Source organism: Chenopodium album, chromosome 14 (genome assembly GCF_948465745.1).
Source record: "Chenopodium album chromosome 14, dcCheAlbu1.1, whole genome shotgun sequence".
NCBI classification, from domain to species: domain Eukaryota; kingdom Viridiplantae; phylum Streptophyta; class Magnoliopsida; order Caryophyllales; family Amaranthaceae; genus Chenopodium; species Chenopodium album.
In genome coordinates this window covers 2,940,352-2,962,528 of record NC_137847.1, presented here as the reverse complement: position 1 = coordinate 2,962,528, position 22,177 = coordinate 2,940,352, and the positions used below count along the sequence as shown (strand labels likewise).

Sequence of the window (22,177 nt, the reverse complement as noted above, 5' to 3'; positions counted from 1 at the left end):
AACTAAAAAGTAAGTGTGAAAAAGTAAGGGTATATTAGGTATTTGTAGTGTGAAAACAAATAATTTTTTTCTTAAAGAGAAATGGTGCAATATTTGTGAAACTTCCTAAAAAGACAAGTGGTGCAATAATAAAAGAACGGAGGAAGTACAAAATAATAAACTACTCAGCATTATATCACAATCATCCAATAAACGACACATTTAATTTTGTCAAGAAAATATCAATCCATTACATGATATATTTATTCATAAAATAATAATATTATAAAAAATATGGTAGCTATAAGTGGCCTATATAACCCAAGTGTTCCATTTAATTTAATGAATGACTTCAATCACCTTTCCTATATAAAGACAACCCAAAACCTTTCTCCCTTCCCTTCCTCAACTCATTACCCTACACATCATACAACTTCTCTACTTCAACCCCCCAAAAAATTTATTTTTTTTTTTCAAAAAAAAAAAAAAAAACTTTCTACAAAATATTTTTTCTTAGTTTCAACAAATAATGGTGATGTTAAAGGGTTTATCAACATCCATGAATGCAAAAATCCTCGGTACCGGGGGGGAAGACGAGGTGATTGTTCTAGGACATGGTTATGGTGGAGAACAATCCATATGGGAAAAGATTGTTCCTAGCTTAGAAGAAAAGCACCAAGTTGTTCTTTTTGATTGGAACTTTTCTGGTGCTTTTAATAATCATGAGAATAATAGTCATGGTTTTGATCCTTTAAAGTATAATTCTCTTGATGTTTTTGCTGATGATTTGGTGAATTTATTGGATGAAATGAACATTAAATCATGTGTTTTTGTTGGTCATTCAATGTCTGGTATGATTGGTTGTATTGCTTCCATCAAGAGGCCTCATCTTTTTACCAAGCTTATACTCATTGGAGCATCTCCCAGGTAATTTAATTAATTTATTCTACACACTTATTTAAGAAATTTTAATTCTATGTTTAATTAATAATTAGTGTGTTTTATTTGGTTTAATTGTGGATTAATTTCATGCATGGGTGGATTACACATATTAATTTTCTACCTGAATTTAAAATTATTGGAATATGTATTATGTTTTGATTTCTTTGTGGGTTGGCTAAGCTTGCTTGGTTTTAGGCTAAATATAATAAAATGAAAACCTCTCATTCATATATCTATTTTAGAAAAGCTTTTTTTTTTTTTTTTTTTTTTTAACAATAGAAAAGCTATAATTAGCTATCCATCTTTGCTAATTTAGTAGATATTCATTATAATTTATTTCTATTTTTCTGTAAAATAAATCTGATTTCTTTTCCATTATGATTCAGTTTTCATGCTAAATATTTGGAAATATACATTTTTTTTTTGTTTATTTGGATATAGACAACATTTATAAATAATCATACTAAGCTATAAATATCAATCTTAGCTTTCACATAATTGTTGTGGTGTGTACACAAAAATCAATATTTTAATCTTAATGAAAAAATCCTATATGACACTAATATGCTTAAGTTTGACATGTCTAGATTATGTATACTATCAAAGTCTAATAGGTAGTATATACTCATAATTTAGAAAGAAAAGAAAGTATTATTCTTGCGCGTCCTTATTTCACTTGGGGATGAGACGATGAGTAGTCCATCTTATAGGAGCTTGTCTTGATTCAATAGGAGTTTGTCGCGAATAGTCCTATTCAATCCTTTAAAAAAAATAGACATAAATAGAGAAGGACCGTTGTAAAGTTTGAATAGGTGTAGCTGATTGACTCTCATATATAAATACTAGGATTCATATAATACATATACTTCGACAATTTTGTTATTGACACGCTTAATAAATTTTTTAAGTGTGCTCAACTACTACTCTACTAGGACTAAGTCCATTTTAGGTTTAACAATTTGAGTGATGTAAAATGAAAGAAGAATGTGGACAATTCTTTACTTTTTGCATGTAATAAAGTTAAAAAGCAACTTTAATTGTCATGTGGCAACTTTGAAAGTGTTTTTTTAAATTTCCTAGACTTCTTATTCATGTGGAGCTGTCTTTATTAGATGGTGGTAGTTGTTTGGTTAATGTTAAGGAAAATTCGCTAAAAATAATTCTAATTTTCGCGTATTCGTTTTAAATAATTTTAATTTCGGATTATTATTAAATAATCCTAACTTTGGGGTGTATTCGCTCAAAATAGGCTCATGTGACCGATAACCTGTTAAACAGGTAAATTTTTTTAAAAAGTTAATTGACACGTGTCATCGTGTTAATGGTTGAAAATATAATAAAAAAATTTAAAAAAAACTAAAAAATAAAATAAAAAATAAAAAACCCAACCCCATATGGCCAAGCCCCCAATCCACGACAACCACCGTCGTTGGGCTTGCCACCGGCCTAGCCCAAGTCCCCGACCTCAGCCTGCTGCGGACAGACCCCTTCCCACACGCAGTCACGTTGGCCTACACCGGCATCGTCCTAACCGACACCCCTTTCTTTCAAACAACCAATCTCGCAACCTTCACCAAATCCTTAAAATACCACCCCCATCGCTAAAAACCACCAGCCGCCCCTCCACCACCATCGAAACCCTTGTGCTAGGGTTCCGATGGTGGTAGAGGGGCGGCTAGTGGTTTTTATGCGGTGGGGGAGGTGTTTTAGGGATTTTGGGTGGTCGAGTGGGGTAGGATTTCAGGGGTTTTAGGCTACGAAATTGGTGGTTTTGGGGGAAAGGGAGATACCGGCGTGACAGACGGAGTTCTGGCCGGCGCGTGGGTGGGGAAGGGGGTTCCAGCCGAAGGTGGTTCGTGGGTGGTGGGGAAGGTGGTTCGTGGTGGTGGCTGGGTTACATTTTTTTTTTAAGTTTTTCTCTTTTTTTAAAAAAAAAAAATTTTGTAAGTTTTTTTTTTTAATGTATGAACCAATCACATGGTGACACGTGTCACCTTAACCTATTATAACAAGTTAGTAACCGGTTTGGGCCTGTTTTGAGCGAATACACCCCAAAGTTGGGATTATTTAATAATAATCCAAAGTTGGGATTATTTAAAGCGAATACGTGAAAGTTGAGATTATTTTTGACAAATTTTCCTAATGTTAATGACAGTTATTGAGTACTATTCATACTCTGATAGTCTGATGTGAGCTTTTGGCCCATTTAAGCCCAAGAGTTTGTTCTAGGGGTGAGCATGGGACGGGTATCTGTACCGTTAGCACTAACGGTTCGGGTACCCGATAACCATAATCCCTAAAAGTGATATCCATAACCCGAACCGATAAGTTCGGGTGCTCGGATTTTCGGATCGGTTATTGGGTTCCCAATAAGATATCCAATAATGATAATTAAACTTAATTATGTAGTTATTATGATATAATTTACCACTAATTAACAATTATATCGTATGATTTTGACCAAATTATTAATAATATTACTAATCATTGATATTATAAAGTAATTATGAAGCAAAGTAAGAATTTAGATTTAAAAAAAATAGATTTAAGTAAGGAAAAAAAAGCAAAAAAAATGCTTATCGGATCGGATCGAGTAATCGTTAATTTTGGAATGATACCTAATAAACATACCCGATAACAAATTATCGGAACGGATACCCGAACCGTTATGATTATCGGATCAGATACCCTAATTTTCAGAACGATTACGGATCGATTTTTCAAATTTTCTATTTTTCAGGTAGTTTTGCTTAACCCTAGTTTGTTCTGTTTTAGTGGTTTCAATTTAATAATACTTCAACTCCCTTTGTTCACTTATTTTTTTGCCCAATCAATTTTTGACAAATTCACATAATTTTCACATAACCACTTAGCTTATCTACATTTTATTATTATATATGGAGTATGTACTCAATTTATAAAATGAATAATTCTAAATCACTAACATATTATAATCTTAAAATATTATATATGTTTAATTTTTTTTTCCTGAGATAGGGAACTTTTAGATAAATGTACCTTTCCATCTAAAAAAATATACATGTCTTCTCAAAAAATAAAATAAAATAATAATGTGTTGACCGGGCCACATTAGGAAGAAAAATACTTTATTGGTCAATATCTGGATTGGATAATTGTTAAAGAGAAAAATAAATAAATTAATCTGTGTTTATTTACAAGCGAGATGGTTATTATGTAGCTGGTCAATTATTTGGTCCAAAATTATGTTAGAATAATCCATACCATCTTATTTATGCACTACGTAAAAGTTATCAAGTCGTTTAATGTAATTGATAAAATTGTCGATGTGATCTAACGCATGCTAAATTAATAAAATAGGTACATAAATTCAGAAGATTATGAAGGAGGATTTGAGGCAACACAAATTGAGCAACTCCTCTCAACAATAGAATCAAATTTCCAACCTTGGGCCGCAGCATTTGCACCTTTAGCCGTAGGAGGAAAAGAGCCTCAATTAACTGAGAAATTTGAGAAGAGTTTAAAGAAAATGAAGCCAGAAGTTGCCCTAGCTGTTGCTAAGATCATCTTCCTCGGCGACTACCGCCATGTTCTTGAGAAAGTTGACACACCTTGCACCATCATTAGCACCACCAATGACCTTGTAGTCCCCTCATCCGTGCCTTACTATATGCAGAAGAAGATGATCAATGCTAAATCGAGGGTCGAAATCATCGATGTTGATGGTCATTTCCCACACTTGACTGCTCGTGATGAGGTCCTTAATGTGATTACTAAGGTGCTGGATTCTTAATAGTAATTAAGGACTTCTATATATATGTACGAAAATTAATTAATTAATTAATTAAATTATATATGTCTAGTATATGCATGCATGCATTATTTCCTGCCCCTTGGTTAGGTTAGTGGGAAAAAAGGGTTTGTGAAATATATAAGTACTTAAGTAGTTAAGTGTGTTTTTATTTGCTATAATCAAGCAAATTATTAAGCCAGGCCAAATTAGGATTAGTGATAGCTAGCTAGGTTTGGGTTTGCGAGTTTTGGTTGGAATATTAATTACATTCGTAATTTTTTTCCTATGTTTAAGAAGATGAAATTGGTTTTGGTTGTATATGTTTGGTTATTTTATAAGTATGTTGACAATGTTGTATATTAAATGTAAGCCTATGGACTATTTGAAATGAAATTATTCTCTTCGATACTTATCCCGTCAAAGCCAACAAGAATAATTATATATCCCTAGACTCTAGTGTATGTACCTCTACCTACACTCCCTCTAAAACAATGCGTTTAGCCTCCTATTAACCCAGTATCTAAATCCATCAAAATGACACGCTTCAATTCATAAAACCATCGAGATCGCTCGTCGACAATGAGATTTCTAGCAACTAATGATCTAACAATTAAACACTCCCCAAACTACCTCCATGGTTCTGCATTCCAAAACCTCCAACGCTAAAGTCGCCGTCGGCGGATATGGATAATCGATTAATCGTGCATGTGACTTAAAAGTGTGTGATTTGTTCTTCTACTGATCATTTCCATGGAAAATTCAATCAACAAAAATTTCATTGATTGAATTTCCCATCAATTTTTATCCCTCTTAAATTTTTTAGTCTCTAATTCTACTTTCTCTTTCTAATTGACAATTATTATAAGCATAGCTGCTTTCTTTTTCTTTCCCAAATCATGAAAGAAAAATTATTAAAGTAGTTTTTTTTTTATTTTATTTATATTTTTAAATTTATTAATGTTCATTTTCATATTGATAAATGATCACTTTATTTAATATATATTTATTGCGATATTGATATATACATGGTGTATGTTCGTTTTCGTATTAATAAATGTTCATTTTCGTATTGATAAATATTCATTTTTATTTTGATAAGTTTATTATTTCAATTTTGATAGACATTCATTCACGTTTTGTAAATAATGTGTATTGATTGTTACAAATACGTACTCTTTTTCATGTATAGTATGGAGTAGTAAGTAATTAAGTATATGTAGTACTTACTACTTAGCTTGCTTGTATCGTTTGTATGTCACACCTAACATAAAAGTATATTTTATGCAAGCAGTAAGATTACTAAAAACATCGAGTAGAGCTTTATATGTTTAGCCACATATATTTTTTAATGCTCGTTAATTTTATGCCATGTTCATTATCATTCCCATATATGCTCATTTATATATGAGTAGATGCTCATTTACATATTATGTTGATCATGTCAGTTTCTATACTCTTTTAGGTTCATTTTTATGTATAAATTGTTTTTTTTTTTAAACTACTTATAAATAAATTTGATGTTCATATTTACTATATGTATATATAGCGTCTAATAATATTCATATTTACTATATTTAAACTACTTATAAATAAATTTGATGTTCTTATCAAACTCTTTTGCTCATTCTCATGTAGATACATATCCAGGATATTAATAGATGTATATTTCAAATTTTTAGTAGATGTTTATACATATATTATTGCAATTGTTTGATCCCATAATTTAAATGCACGGTCAAGATATTTGTTAATTTTCGTTTGAATTTCATACTGATATTTTAATAAATGTTCATGCTTGTATTGAAATATGTTCATCTAGAAATGGATGCATGTTCGTTGTCATATTTATACATGTACATCAAGTTATTGAGTTATGGATATGTTGACTATACAGGTAAATCAATAGCTACAGGAGAATAAACTCATATTGCACAACCTATAGTGTTTACTTGATGAACTACGAAAAACTCTTTTTGTTGAATGTTCATTTTCATTTTGATAAATGTTCATTTATATATTAGTATATGATCATTATTCGCATATTAATAGACGATCAATAAATATATGATAAATGTCCACACTTTTTCCATCTTCGATCTTTATATATTTTCTACAGATTTAATAAGGAATTTCAAAAACAATTTGTTATTTTCTGTAGTTTTACATGAAAATGAAAAAAAAAATCATTTATATATTATTTGATGTTCATTTTCATATGTATAAATATTCATATACTTTATATACTCCACTAATTTTTAATATATGTTTATTTTTCACATAAACCTCTACAGTTATCCTCAAATTCCTCTAATAATACAAAAAATATAACTTTTATAAATTTTTTATCATCTATGAAAATAATTTAAAAGATGTTCAATTACAAAATATTATATGTTCATTTATGTTTGTCTTTCATTCATGAACAAATTCATTATACAATACGGTGTTTTTGCTATCTTTTCTTGAGCTTTAATCTTCATAATTTTCTCTCTCCTTCTTAATACTCTACAATCCTCTAAGTTTCATTCTTCATCTTTTTCTCTCTCCTTCTCTATTACTTACATATTTGTAAATTAAAAATTGGAACAATAAGTAATCGACAACTTTAGTTGCCTCGTCATCGCCTCCACTACAACAGTGAACCGGCATATATAATTCCAAATCTTCATCCCACAAAAAAATTAGGAAATATTGGATCAAATTATTTTTATAATTCTTGTGTTAGTTTCTTGATATGGCTTGGGTATTTGATTAAGCTCGTTATTTGCTTGTTGAACTAATTGATTGTAAGTTACGACGATCAATTTTTGATCAAATCAATACACAAAAATCTCTGCAATTCATAAACATATTTAAAGCATGCAAATGTATCGAGTCTACCGAAAATTATTTTGTGATCGACGGAGAAGTAGAAAATGGCAGTGAGATCAACAGAGATGTAAGATGGAGATCAATTTAGGTTCTCCTGTAGTTTGAAGGTGAAAGAAATTAAAAACAACAGAAATGCGGCGTCGTTTACAAGGGGTGCAGGGATTTCATCCTAGACTAGAGTCTAGGTAAAAATTTGTACAACAAGAAGGCATATGACTTTATTTAAGCCTATATTAAATGTAAGTCTATGGACTATATGAAATGTAAGCCTATGGTTGGTTTTTGTAATTTTTTTTTTATTTTTTTAGCCTGTTGAGGATATCAAAGATTCAAAGCACAAAGTTCCCATTATATATGGCCCAATAGGCCCATCTATATGCATATGTATGTGGCCCAATGGGCTCAGCTTAAGCATTTATATTTTTTCTTTATAGCCGAAGAGTGAGATGATAGTGTCGCTCTAAAAATGCAAAACACCCTTCTTTCTTAAAATGTACAACACTTACATTAAATAAAAATTAATCACTAATAAGTACGGAAAAAAAATAATAAAAAAATCAATCATTAAAGATTGTATTAAGTTTTTGGATGACTCTTAGATATATCCATTCGTCCTTATTTATTTGGAGTTAAGTATAATACAGAGGACTCAATTCTTGCAAAATGTGGGGAAAGGGGACTCTATTTATTTTATAGAGGAAAAGGGGACTAGGGTTAAATTTCTGGTGTTAGGAGGTATTTTCAGGTGACTTAACTCACCTTTAACCCAAGAAGAATTAAGTCCCCTCATTATTGCCTTGATTAAACCAGACAAATTCAATCCCTTCATTAATAATTTCTGCTGATTGTTTTGAAAATATGGCTGTTTGAAATTAAGAAAGTACAACAACAATACAAAATCTTTGTTCTTGAAATTTTTTTAATGTTTGTTATCCAAAAAAAGTATTCTTTTAATAATTTTTTAATGTTCTTCATCTCTCTGGTTTGTAGCTTATTTGTCTTGCATTTGTAGTAGAAGCACACATCGTAATTTTAGTGAAGGCTTGTAGGGCCCTAATTTTTTTTTTTTTTTTTAAAAAAAAATTATCGATAAGCCTAGTGTATATTGCAATAGAAGGTCATTAAGGAGAGTTTCTAAGAAAGTCAAGCATCCTTTTATGAGATTTCTAATATGCCCAAACTATAAACAAGTGGATGGGTGTGATTATATTAGGTGGTAGGTTGGTTGACAGTCCACGTGAGTCAGAGTTAGTTTATGAGATGGTCATAATTTTAATTAAAGAGAAATGTGGAGTTAGAAGGTCGAGGATGTAATGAAGATGATGAAGAAAATAAACATTCAAAGTATTGTAATTTTATGCTTTATTTTTGTTCCAAAAAGAGTAAGGAACTCTTTTTTTTATTGGTCTTAAATTAAAATATTTACCAAAAAAAAAAACAAAAAAAACATACTCCTTTTTTTTAGTTGACCAAATTGACTCAATTGTTTAACCAAGGGGACTCAATTCTTTAACCAAGGGGACTCAATTCTTTCCCTTAATTAATTAGAACCCACCGAAAACCCAAACTCATTCTAGCCCAGTCCCTTTTCTCTCTATAAAATAAATAGAGTCCCCTTTCCCCACATTTTGCAAGAATTGAGTCCCTTATTTTATACTTAACTCTATTTATTTGGCTCATTTACATTTTCATAATCTCCAAACATTTTAAAACATGTTACACATGTATCTTCAACTTTATTTAAATAAAAATTCAAATAAAATATTCTATAGTTGAATGAAACCAACAAGAACAAATGTGACTTTATAATTTCAAATAGATAGAAATGATCACGGGTTGGCTGAGCGAAGGCTGTGTAGCTTTGGTAATAAAAGTTGTTCTATTACGAGCCAAATATTTGGATCAAGCCCCAATCCGGGTTAAAAAAAAAAAAAGTTGAGTGCAAACTTGTTAGGGCTAAAACAATAGCGGACTTTATAGGTCGAGCCAAAATTGTGCGAGTAACTAAAATTTTATTTAAGGTTGTTGAAAATTATTGATAAAATCTATTATTCGTACTCATTTACTCTGTAATAAATTGGATTTTTTTGAAGATTATTACTCGTATTATAATTGACTATTGTATATTCTCTAAAAAATTATCAATAATTTTAAAAATTGTATGGCCCGGGTATTATTTTATTTTTTTATTTTTTTTATTTTATTTTATTTTTGTTTGAGGAAGGGTATTATCTAGTTTGACCACAGAGTAATATAAAAGAGAATGGAGGAAATACATAGGCCGTATTTGGTGAATAGCTTAAAGCTGAAAGCTGAAACTGATTATGTTAACTGATTTTGATTACCTAATTGTATTATCTGATTTGACTAACTTATTTTATTAGCTGATTGTATAAAAGTGTTTGCTAAATAGCTGATAGCTTAAAGGTGATTGAATATGTGAAATGACCAATAAGCTAATTGTGGGTAGGTATTTTAGGTAGGATTTTAAATTAAATGAGGATATAAGTGTCATTTCACAATAATTAATAAATAAGCTAATTGAAAAAGCTCCTAAAAAGAGTTTTTTCAAAAAGAGTTTATTTAGTGGAATAAGTTTTTCAAATAAGCTTCCCACCAAATATCTTAAATTAGTTTATTTAATAATCAATAAACTAATATTGGTCAAATAAGCTAATTTTGCTTAAATAAGCTGTTTACCAAACACAGTCATAGTAAATAGGAACCATTGAAGGAGTAGGAGTAATCCTTTCCATTTTATTTAAAAAAGAAAACCTTGAAAACTCATAACCTCCCAAAAAAAAAAAAAAAAAAAAAATCCCCGTTCTACCCTTTAACTTGATCCCGAAGAGACCTCCCCAAAATAGCAAAACCCAGCCCACAAAAATCCCACCTTCTAGACTTTCCACCACCTAGAACCTTCTACCATCCTCTCTATCCATCAAAAAATCTCCCCCCATTTCTCCAAGAACATTCCAGACACCCTTCTCTTTATAAATACCCACCATCTGTTTCTCTTACCATCCTCGAAATCCTTTCAAAAATCCCTTCAAAGAATCCCACTCAAAATCAAATTCTCTCTCCTCTCTAGAATCCTCCACAGCAATGCCAACCCGATCAGCCGGCCCGATCTCTCAAGACTGGGAGCCCGTCGTCATCCACAAAACCCGATCCAAAACCCAAGACCTCCGCGACCCGAAGGTGGTCAACCAAGCTCTACGCTCCGGTAAACCCGTCGAAACCGTCAAGAAAGCCGTCGCAGGAACTAACAAGAAGGCCCCAGCGACGGCTGTTAATGCGCGGAAACTCGATGAGGAGACGGAGCCAGCTGCGCTTGCTAAGGTGGGGACTGAAGTAAGATTGGCTATTCAGAAGGCGAGGATTGAGAAGAAGATGAGTCAAGCTGAGTTAGCGAAGCAGATCAATGAAAGACCTCAGGTTGTTCAGGAGTATGAGAATGGTAAAGCTGTTCCTAATCATATGGTTCTTGCCAAAATGGAGAGAGTTCTTGGTGTTAAACTTAGGGGAAAATCTGGGAAATGATGTGATTGTTGTTGGTGTTTTTTAGTTGATGATGATTTGTTGTTTTTGTGATTAAAAAAGTTTTGGGTTTATGTATGGTGTAACTAGTGATCAATGAAAAGTAAATAATTTCGTAATTTGTTGTTTCTGTTATTATTTTGAATTGACTAATTCATTTTATTTTCTTATCCGATTTGAATGACGTAACAATTTGGGGAGTTAAAACATAGATTATGACTTAAAAAAATGACCAAATTAGAACTGAAAATAGATGATGAAATCCGATCAAATTCGAATTTAATACGGGGTATTAAACATGGATTATGACTTTAAAATGGACTAAATGTATAATGGATAATGACCTGATTTAACTCGATTGGAACCGAACAATAGGACATTTAGAGTTTAGATTACTAATTTAATTATGTTTATTAATGTCCTCGTATTCTAATTTTGGGCTTATTGCTTCTAAATTGAGTTGGGTAAAAATATGAACTTAAGCTAATAAAAATGTTCATAGTTTGTTCGCTTAATTATGAATATATTGTTAAATAAAAAGAAATTACTTATCTCTTGATGCGTGAACCAAAGTTACAATAGCCGCGTCGTGGAGAACCACTGACCTAAAAGACGATGCCGCGCTACCTCCCGGTGCAGTAGACTAGAAGCGATCGCCCTCCAGGATAAGCATGGCGCCGGAATTTATGTGCACTCACAAACCCGACTGGAACTCTAAATACTTGCCCAGAAAATAGAACAGAAAGAACTCGTGTTTAGATAAATTTAGAGAAGAGAGAAGAGTGATTGTGTTATTGTATTTTTGACTGGAAAAAGCAACAAGTATATATAGGCAGTAGAAGGGAGACAAGAAGCATAAAACGAGAAAGAACTCAGAATACTTGCCCAGAAAACAGAACATAAAGAACTCGTGTTTAGATAAATTTAGAGAAGAGAGAAGAGTGATTGTGTTATTGTATTTTTGACTGGGAAAAGCAACAAGTATATATAGGCAGTAGAAGGGAGACAAGAAGCATAAAACGAGAAAAGAATCTGGCTAAGAAAACGACCAGATTTATTAAGCCAGTCAACAACAGAAGCAATAGACAAGGAATTGAATTAGTCAGCTACAATCGGAAAAGAATAATCCCAACAGACAAAAAGGAATATTCTGTTTAACAAAGAAAAGGAAATAAAATTTCTCCAAAAAGATAACAAGGACCCACGCCCGCGCATCTTATTCCCCAAGACCCAAGTCCCGAGGCCAGATCTGGCTCGGCACGCGCGCGCGCATGTGTGGAGTAACACTTACCTCCCACTCACTCAACTAAATAGTGCTAAGACACTACAATATAAAAACAAGGAAAAACCTTTTCCCCCAACCAATGTGGGATTTTCCCCTTTCATTTGTTTTTTCCCTCTCTCTTGTTTTTCCCCAACTCTCTTATTTTATATCAAGAACTTCCAACATATCTATAATGGTATTGTATTAAAAATGTTTATTATTGCAATTCGAGCTTAAAATGATAAAGAAGTAAAGACTAGTGGAATGACCCATGGTCAATGTGTTCTATTACTCGCGTTTAGCTTTTAGTTACTAAAATAAATGGGTTCATTGTCATATTTAGCAAATAATAAACACCTAATTAAAAAAAAAAGAGTTAAAAAATTACACAACATAATTTCCACAAATTACTGAATTACATAACACTCAATAACGTTAAACAAAAATATATTTATGCAAATAAACAAAAGAAAACATGTGAGAGTGAAGGATAGCTGAAGTGGTTAGAGCTTCTATCCCGATTTCAGGAGATTATGGGATCGATTCTCACCCCGCCCTTATGACTCTCTAAACACCAAAAAAAACAAAAGAAAACATGTAACTTTTCGAGTTCGAAATTGGTTCACATTGATAATTTAGAGGCTTAGAGCCAAGGGGAGTTGTAAATAGGAGTGACAACAGACTTAACTTGGGTGTACATATATAGGCCATCAAGTCCATGTTCTCTCCCAAAACCACTCATTTTGTACCCACCAAAAGGTGCATCATAATCAAAACCAAAGTAGCAATTGATCCAAATGGTTCCGGCCCGAATTGACCGTGAGACTGTGTTAGCAATGTCTATGTTCTTGGTTACTATTCCAGCTGCTAATCCATACCTTGTTGCATTTGCTCTTTGTATTCCTTCTTCAACGGTTCTGCCATTGGCCACAAAGAAGATGTAAAAATCAAATGAATTAAAAGTCGTTCCAAATATAATATTACTCGTATTTTATTTTTTTAAAAAAGCCAACCAAATACAAATGTTACACGTATTTTTAAATGAACACCTACAATTTAAAAATATTATGTGCCGAAACGTGGGATAAAACTTACTTGAACTTCATCAAAGACATAACCGGGCCAAAAATTTCATCCGTTGCTATTTGCATATCATCCTGAAGAAATTGGAGGTAGAATTAGAAACTAAACTCTAATGTAATTATGCTAAATTATTCTTTTAATTTAATAATTTTTACTAAATAAATTAAGAATGCAAAAACCTCAAAATGTTACCTTGACATCAGAGAATATGGTTGGGCAAATATAATATCCCATTTCACCATGACGATCACCACCAACTAGTAGCTCAGCACCTTCTTCTTTGCCTTTTTGAATGTAAGAAAGTACTCTCTCAAATTGCTTCTTATCAACCTACATCATAAAGAAGAAATCTTAATCACTATATTAAAATTATTTAATGAATATAAGAAATCATAATTTCTAGAACATAATCATCAAAACTATAAATAAAACAAGAAAATGTTTGATCATGCAACTAATCACTCACAATATGATATGTTACTCGGTTTTCTCTATCGCGAATTAGTTGTTTTTTTACTTGTTCAAAAGATCATATTATAGTACAATAATACAAAACAATGCAATATAGTATTAAAATTACCTGAGGTCCTTGTTGAACTTTAGGATCAAAGGGATCACCAACAACCCAAGATTTAGCCTTTTCTGTTAATTTCATTGCAACCTCGTCGTAAATTCCTTCTTGTACAAGAATACGAGTGCTAGCCACACAAATTTCTCCCTGAAATAATTATTACAGTACAATTTACAATTAGGACTTTTAATAACTAACAACAATGTAACATTTTTGTAACTCCTAATCATTTGAGACGATAAGTTGTTCATCTATTAATTAATTACAATGTTTATTAAAAATAATTAGGTGAATGTAGTACCTTATTAAACATGCAGCCTTGAAGAGCAAGCGCAGCTGCAACATCAACATCAGCATCATCAAAAATGATTAGAGGGGATTTTCCTCCAAGTTCTAACGAGACTGGTTTTAAGTTGCTTGTCGCGGCTGCTTGCATTATAAGGCGTCCTACCTCTGCTGATCCTGTGAAGCTTATCTGCATTATTACGAAAATAATTACACTATGTATCCATCGTTTCAAACATTCTACGACTTGTTACAATTCAGTACCACGTACAGATATTGGAACGTAATATTAAAACCAATCACAAATTTGTGGAAATATCAAGTGCAGACAATTTCAAGTATTAATACAGCACATTTTCATTCATTTAGACCTTTTTTATCAATAAAATTATATCGTGTGACATTTAAAGTTATTAATCCTCAAATAAGGTAGAATTAATTAAAAACTCAAACATTACCTAAGAATTATTAGTACATGAATGAGTGAAGAGTATGATGAAGAAATATTTACATACTTTGTCAATGTCCATATGAGAGGCGAGCGCAGCACCAGCAGTTTCTCCATAGCCATTCACAACATTTAGCACTCCATCAGGAACACCAGCCTGTTTAATTACCATTTATAATTACCACCCATTAAAAAGGACCAAAACAAAATATATATATATATATTCTGTTATAAATCTAAATGATAGAGACAAATTATGAATAATAATTGTTTACCATACTACGACAACAAATTTTAGTTGAAATGTATTCATGTGATCAACTTACGACTTATTAGAAATTTTGCTAAAAACAATTCAACCACCATGTTTTTTAGTTTGCACAAATAAACCTCCATATTTCCTACTTTTTCCGTTTCAAATCACTTTTACAAATTAAGTAGAATTATTAAAACTAGAAATACCTTGAATTCCTTAAATTATCATTTTTTATAAGTTAAAGTACTATTTCTACATACGGTTTTAATATAAAGAGCCCTATAACTAGGAGATATAGTATAGACGGTCTAACCATACCACAACACAAATCTCTAAAGGCGAAGAAAGTAGTAGCAATAATAATCAAACTAGAACATAGTGTTATATGGTATTGGCTTACCAACTTGGAAAGATGAGCATAAAAAAGAGCCGAAAGCGGGGTTTGCTCGGCCGGCTTAACCACCATGGTGCACCCAGCCGCTAAGGCTGGAGCCACCTTTAAGAAAAACATAGTGGTTGGGTAATTCCATGGTATGATGTGGCCCACCACCCCAATTGGCTCTCTTAGGGTGTACCCCTGCATCGCACGTGACAATTTCAACGTCTCTCCATGGATTTTATCTGCTGCTCCTGCGTAGTACCGTAAGCAGTGAGATGCACCTGGGATGTCCAATACCTTCCCCATTGTAAAGAGTTTGCCTGCATCTATTGAATCCAACGCTGCTAGTTCTTCCACGTGTTCCTCGATTAGGTCCGCAAATTTCATCATCACCCTTCCCCTTTCCTGAGAAGATTAAAACTTAAATTGAACTGACAATTTCTGACATGACATGATATGATAATACAATTGAAATCGACATAAAACAAACAGAAAGTTATAGGGAAAGAAAAAAGCACAAATTATTTTAAATTGGCGTGACAAGACATGAAATAGCAAAAACCTAAGCACCACATGTGTATTGTTCAATTCAAATTATCATATTATAATGCTTCTTAATTAAATAATTTTGATATATCTAAAGATAATTTGATGAACATATAACACGAGAGTAAACACGGCACTTTTATTTACTACGGGAAATATGTCATGACAAAATCAAACCACATAACATAATTTTGTAGTGCTATAGGTCTTACTTTTGAATAATAATTTAGGCCACCGTAATTAAAACTACGAGGTGCAAAATTAAATATGCAGAGTATAAAGGTTATAACTTAAAAGTCAACCTTTTTAAACAAGCACTTTATTGTGTTGTATTATCAAAAGTCAATCATAAATTTTAGCACTTACATATCCAGACATACGAGGCCATGGTCCATGGTCGAAGGCTTCACGAGCAACCTTAACAGCTAAATCAATATCTTCCTTATCTCCTTCTGCAACACTCGCTATCACTTCACCATTCCTCGGATCAATCGTCTCGAAACTTTTTCCTACATAGCATCATTAATTAGTCGACAACATTCTTGGACCGACCTTCACCCTTTTATACTTTAGGTGTACAGAGAGTCGTAAAAGAAAATAATAGCTCTAATTTAAGAGAAAAATATATAATAGACATACTAACCGGAAATTGTATCAACAAATTCTCCGTTGATAAAAAGTTTTGTAAATTTGATCTCTGGAATTTTGAAGTCGCATGGTTCCGAACTTTCTTTTGATATATCACCCATAATTATTTCTTTGTGATTTTACGTGCAGGCTAATAACTTTGCTTGTTTATGATCTATTAATTCTACCACTTAGTTTGTTTTTATAATGTATTGATAGATATTATAGGATTATTATAATATTTGTCACAGAGTAGGATATATTTGTATATATTTGTGATATAGTTTGTATTCTTATCGTACTAGGTTTCCTAACAAGATTAGGACTAGTATTGTAACACTATATATATTATTCAATGGTACACACTCCAACCCAAGGAGTTTTCCCGAAATATAACATGTATAATATCCAAACTACTAATAATTCAAGCAGGAAGCTGGCCTAAAATCAGTCAACACCGCCCCTCCTTAAATTTAAAAACTATCATAAAAAATAATGTCACAATTTGCATGATAAGGTCACCACAAATTATTCCTAATTTCGATCTTTTGGTTGCAATACTTCGGCTTCTGTTACGAAATTATATTATTATTAATTAGGATTTGTTGAGCGTCGTAGTCCCTAGAAAGTTAGGGGGACCCATGACTAAGTTTAAGCAATGAATAATATTCCGTTTAGAAAATAATAAATCATAAACAGTACATATTTGTATACAACAAATTGAAAACGACGTGTAATTTTATCTTAAAATTATCAAATTTAATGTTTATAATATTGGTACATTATGCTAAGAGATATGAACTTGTACTTCTAATAAAAGTTAAATCAATAATTGTATGATTGTATGAATACATAAGGCTTATTTGATTGGAAAGGGATATATTAGTTACTTAGTCAAAATTAATGAAGTTGATGCCTATGATATGACCTCCATGAAGATAACCGAAAGCATTTTTTTTTTTTAGTATGATCATATATATAGATATATTAACATTTTTTTTTTAGTATGATCATATATATAGAATATCATCAAATTAATAAAATTAATACGTAATAGTGTAGTACTACATAATTACTTATTTGTAAGCTAAGATACAAACAGTCAATGAGTTGACTTTTGCATTTATACCTCTGGAAATCAACCGTAGATCATGCATGTGTTTTATTCACTATAATTCAGTTTATTAGAATTTATCTTAATTTATTTGAACTTATCGTAATTTATCAAAATTTATTAGACTTTATCAAAAATTATTTAAATTGTTAATTAAATTTGATTAATAATATTTATAATTTATTAATTTTTTTTTTAATTTCCTGAACTTATCTTAGATGAATTTATATGTAAAGTGAGCGGAATAGGTTAGCCATTTACAACCTTAATTTATAGCTTATTTTCTCCCTCAATTCATTAATTATTACCTGTAAAAAAAGTTATTAATCTTTTCTAGTGCCAACAACCAAAATATAATGATTATAGTAACATATAATGTATATAGTGACAATTTATATACATTATACAGAGTACTGTTATGACGATAGATATATACTGTTATGAGGCCATATGTAACAAACATCACTACAATACATATTCCCAGCTTGTAATCACTTCATTCTGGATGGTAGCTAATTTTAATGAATGAAAAGGACAAATTACCAAACTATATTCTTGTAATAATTTGTGCTAGTAGATCCAAATATACATAATAATGTTTGATTCTCCTCAACGCCATGCATCACAATAAGCTTAAGACAGTGTTTATCACCAATACTATGACTTTAAAGTATAGGAATGGAGTATAATCAAGTACTTTTATTTACAATATAAGAACTTTGCTTAGTTGATTAATGTAGTATGTAGTACATATTATTTTAATTTAAGAATTGTTTATTTTTTTTATTTTTATACTTTATATATCATTGCTTTGGCATTGTATATTTGTATGCTGTATGCATATAGTGATGGTATTATGGTAGTATTGACTATTGACTATTGAGGAATCAACCAAAGTCATGGTATTATGCATTTAGGACTCTTTTGAGTCTTTTCCATGTGATTATACAATTTAGTTACAAGTATTACTCGTATACACTTCGTATTTTAGTAAAGCACGCAATTGACTTGAACAAAAATTTATATTTTGGTGACGCATGTGTCACCCATGCCTCTTATTAGTTACACCATTGATTATATTTCACACGCATGCAATGATGAAATCACCAATTAAAAAAAAAAAAAAAAAATTAAAAAAAAAATAAAAAAAATGCAAGCTCTTCAATTGTCATTGATAAAAACCTTATTTATTAATCATGTTGTTTTACAGCCAAGAGGAGTTGTGAAGAGGGGTGACAACAGATTTGACTTGAGTGTACATATATAAGCCATCGAGTCCTGATTCTCTCCCAAAGCCACTCATTTTATACCCGCCTGTCGGAGCATCACAATCGAAACCAAAGAAGCAATTGATCCAAATGGTACCAGCACGAATTGACCGTGAAACTGTGTTAGCAATGTCTATATTCTTTGTCATGATCCCAGCTGCTAACCCATACCTTGTAGCATTTGCTCTTTGTATTGCATCATCTACAGTCCTGCAATTTTTCACAAGAAAACAATGATTAAGGTGTCACCTTTTTAATTAAGATGTGTAAACCTTTGGAAACTCATTTACTAAACTCACTTGAACTTCATCAAAGACATTACAGGCCCGAAAATTTCATCCATTGCTATCTGCATACCGTCCTGCAAAAATTGTGATTAAATTAGAGACTAAACTCATAAATTTATGCACTAATATGCTAAGACCTTGCAACAAATATATGCTCATCACAACATATTGGAATGGACCCTATTAGTAATACTTTAGTGTATGTATATGTTTGGTTTGCGACACAATTACTTGACGTAGTTAGCTAGCTTAGCAAAGTTACCTTGACATCAGAGAATATTGTTGGGGCAATATAGTATCCCTTTTCACCACATGGCTCGCCTCCAACTAATAAATCAGCGCCTTCTTCTTTACCTCTCTTGATATATGAAAGTACTCTCTCAAATTGCTTCTTGTCAACCTACAATGTGGTAAAAAGTACCTTATTGGTATGTAATCAAAATCTCCATAGGAACCGAGTATATGGCAACACGGAGCTAGTAATAGTGTAGGAATGAATGAATGATCGATGCAAAACAAGTCACCTGAGGTCCTTGTTGAACATTAGGGTGAAATGGATCACCAACAACCCAAGATTTAGCCTTTTCTGCTAGTTTTCTTTTCATTTCCTCGTACATCCCTTCTTGAACAAGAACACGGGATCCTGCCACGCAAATTTCACCCTAAACAAAGATGAAAACATACTTAAAATCATTGGTAAGAAAAGCAGGACAACCACTTTCATAAATCAACATTTCTTAGAATATTATGCCTTATTGTAGAGGCAGCCCTGAAGAGCAAGGTCAGTTGCAGCATCAATATCAGCATCATCGAAAATGATGAGAGGCGATTTCCCTCCAAGTTCCAGGGTAACAGGTTTTAAGTTGCTTGTTGCAGCAGCTTGCATTACAAGGCGCCCTACTTCTGGAGATCCTGTAAAACTTAACTGAACATAGTAAAATAAAAATCAGCCATTTTCTCACAATTTGACATATATGCATTAGTAAGTATCTAATAATCAAATTGTACATACTTTATCGACGTCCATATGTGATGATATTGCAGCTCCGGCAGTATGTCCATACCCATTTACAACATTTAGCACTCCCTCCGGTACACCAGCCTACTCAACAACATACCAAATAAACACAAAACAGAGAAAAATAACAGAACACTAGCTCATCAAGTATTAATTCAGTTAAAGTTGTTTCGTTTTGTAAACATCACCTAGCTTAGTTGGTAATGTCTCAAGACCTCAGTATGTCCTAAATCAAATTCCGTTTACATTACTACCTTTTTATTTGTGACCAATTAAAAAGCAGTGTGTAGTCTCATACATGATACATAATACGAATTGAAGTATATGTTATTGGCTTACCAACTTGGAAAGATGAGCATAGTAAAGAGCGGAGAGAGGAGTTTTCTCAGAAGGCTTAACCACCATAGTACAGCCAGCAGCTAACGAAGGAGCCACCTTGAGAAAAAACATAGTAGTCGGAAAATTCCATGGAATGATATGGCCAACAACACCTATAGGCTCCCTTAGGGTGTACCCCTGCATAGAACGCGACATCTTTAATGTCTCACCATGGATTTTATCCGCGGCTCCTGCATAGTATCGTAGGCAGCGAGCTGCTCCAGGGATGTCGTGGGCCTTCCCTGCTCCAAAGAGTTTTCCTGCATCAATTGTATCTAATGCAGCAAGTTCTTCCACATGCTCCTCGATTAAGTCAGCAAATTTCATCATTACCCTTCCCCTTTCCTAAATCAAATCATCATGTTACATTGTTACATATATAAGATTAGAATTAATTAACTACTACTGTATGTTCTTTAAGCATACTAACATATCCGGACATACGAGGCCAAAGCCCGTGATCGAAGGCTTTTCGAGCAGCCTTTACGGCCAAATCAACATCTTCTTTATCTCCTTCAGCCACTTTTGCTATCATTTCACCGTTTCTTGGATCAATTGTCTCTAAGGTTTTTCCTGTAATTTTTTTTATATATTAATTAGTTGAACACAACCGAAACTTCACAGCAGGAAATTGACATGAGACCAAACACAAACACGACTTTCCACATGCAGCTATCAAGGAGGAAAGTTTGGTTCACAATTAAGGCGATAGTAGGAATAATTCCTCCATCATAAAGTGGAATAATCTCTCATTTTTCTCTAATGCGTGACATTTACAAGTGAGACTAATATGATTTTCAACAAATTTATTGACAAACTAACTAATTAGAGATTAATATGTATGCATACAAAGTATCCAATAGAAAATTTTCAAGAATAAATAAAGATTGATAATCATAGATAACTGAAAACAAAAATATGGTATGTAGGAAACTAGGAATTAAATGACCTGAAAAGGATTCCACAAATTCTCCATTGATGAAGAGCTTAGTAAACTTAATTTCTGGGATTTTAACGCACGAATTTGAGCTTCCATTTGATACATAATCTCCCATTTTCTCACTCTCTAACGTCTAATTCTTCACCACTATATTTTGGTCTTAGCCTTTTTTTTTTTTATTTTTTTTTTATTTTATTTGTACATATAATTTGATCAATGAAATGAATATTACGAAATATTTCGTAATATAGAGCGAAATGAAACAAAATAGAGCGAAAAGATAAGCTTTCTGCATGCAATGCAAGTGTGTGTTTCTGTTTTTTACTCGTAAGGGTAAGTCGTAACACATATTAAAGGATAGATTATATTAGTGGCTTAAAGGCCTTGTCCCATTTATAGTAAGGCTGGTAGTAGTTGTAGTACATATCATAACATTACACAGAATAAACTTATATTAGAACTATGACTCAGGAAATTAAAACATCTAGTCGTCATATTCTTATACAAAATTAGACAAACACGATTTCGGAGGTTGTCTTTTCAAATGTGAAGTTACTCTCGGAAGTTGCAACAAATGAATTTATTATATATCGCAAGTAATACTATCCT

General features: G+C 32.1%; 3 protein-coding genes and 1 pseudogene across 3 annotated transcripts; 2 read left to right on the top strand and 2 right to left on the bottom strand.

Moving 5' to 3' along the window:
- Window positions 1-436: 436 nt before the first annotated feature.
- Window positions 437-5,101, top strand: LOC145578567 (strigolactone esterase D14-like). The gene is made up of 2 exons (XM_081635869.1): window positions 437-906; window positions 4,261-5,101. Exons 1-2 carry the CDS (start codon window positions 509-511, stop codon window positions 4,691-4,693), a joined length of 831 nt encoding a protein of 276 aa, XP_081491995.1. The 5' UTR covers window positions 437-508; the 3' UTR covers window positions 4,694-5,101.
- A 5,478-nt stretch (window positions 5,102-10,579) lies between these two features.
- LOC145578566 (multiprotein-bridging factor 1c pseudogene) lies at window positions 10,580-11,196 on the top strand (annotated as a pseudogene).
- Window positions 11,197-12,983: 1,787 nt separating this feature from the next.
- LOC145579716 (aldehyde dehydrogenase family 2 member C4-like) lies at window positions 12,984-16,685 on the bottom strand. Its single transcript, XM_081636950.1, has 9 exons — window positions 16,580-16,685; window positions 16,303-16,445; window positions 15,412-15,795; window positions 14,823-14,912; window positions 14,324-14,497; window positions 14,032-14,169; window positions 13,644-13,781; window positions 13,464-13,525; window positions 12,984-13,285 (listed from the first exon to the last, which is right to left on the bottom strand). The coding sequence occupies exons 1-9, from the start codon at window positions 16,683-16,685 to the stop codon at window positions 13,012-13,014; spliced, it is 1,509 nt and encodes a 502-aa protein (XP_081493076.1). The 3' UTR covers window positions 12,984-13,011.
- A 2,032-nt stretch (window positions 16,686-18,717) lies between these two features.
- LOC145578565 (aldehyde dehydrogenase family 2 member C4-like) lies at window positions 18,718-21,719 on the bottom strand. The gene is made up of 9 exons (XM_081635868.1): window positions 21,578-21,719; window positions 21,059-21,201; window positions 20,590-20,973; window positions 20,245-20,334; window positions 19,984-20,157; window positions 19,757-19,894; window positions 19,495-19,632; window positions 19,245-19,306; window positions 18,718-19,155 (listed from the first exon to the last, which is right to left on the bottom strand). Exons 1-9 carry the CDS (start codon window positions 21,681-21,683, stop codon window positions 18,882-18,884), a joined length of 1,509 nt encoding a protein of 502 aa, XP_081491994.1. The 5' UTR covers window positions 21,684-21,719; the 3' UTR covers window positions 18,718-18,881.
- Window positions 21,720-22,177: the final 458 nt, after the last annotated feature.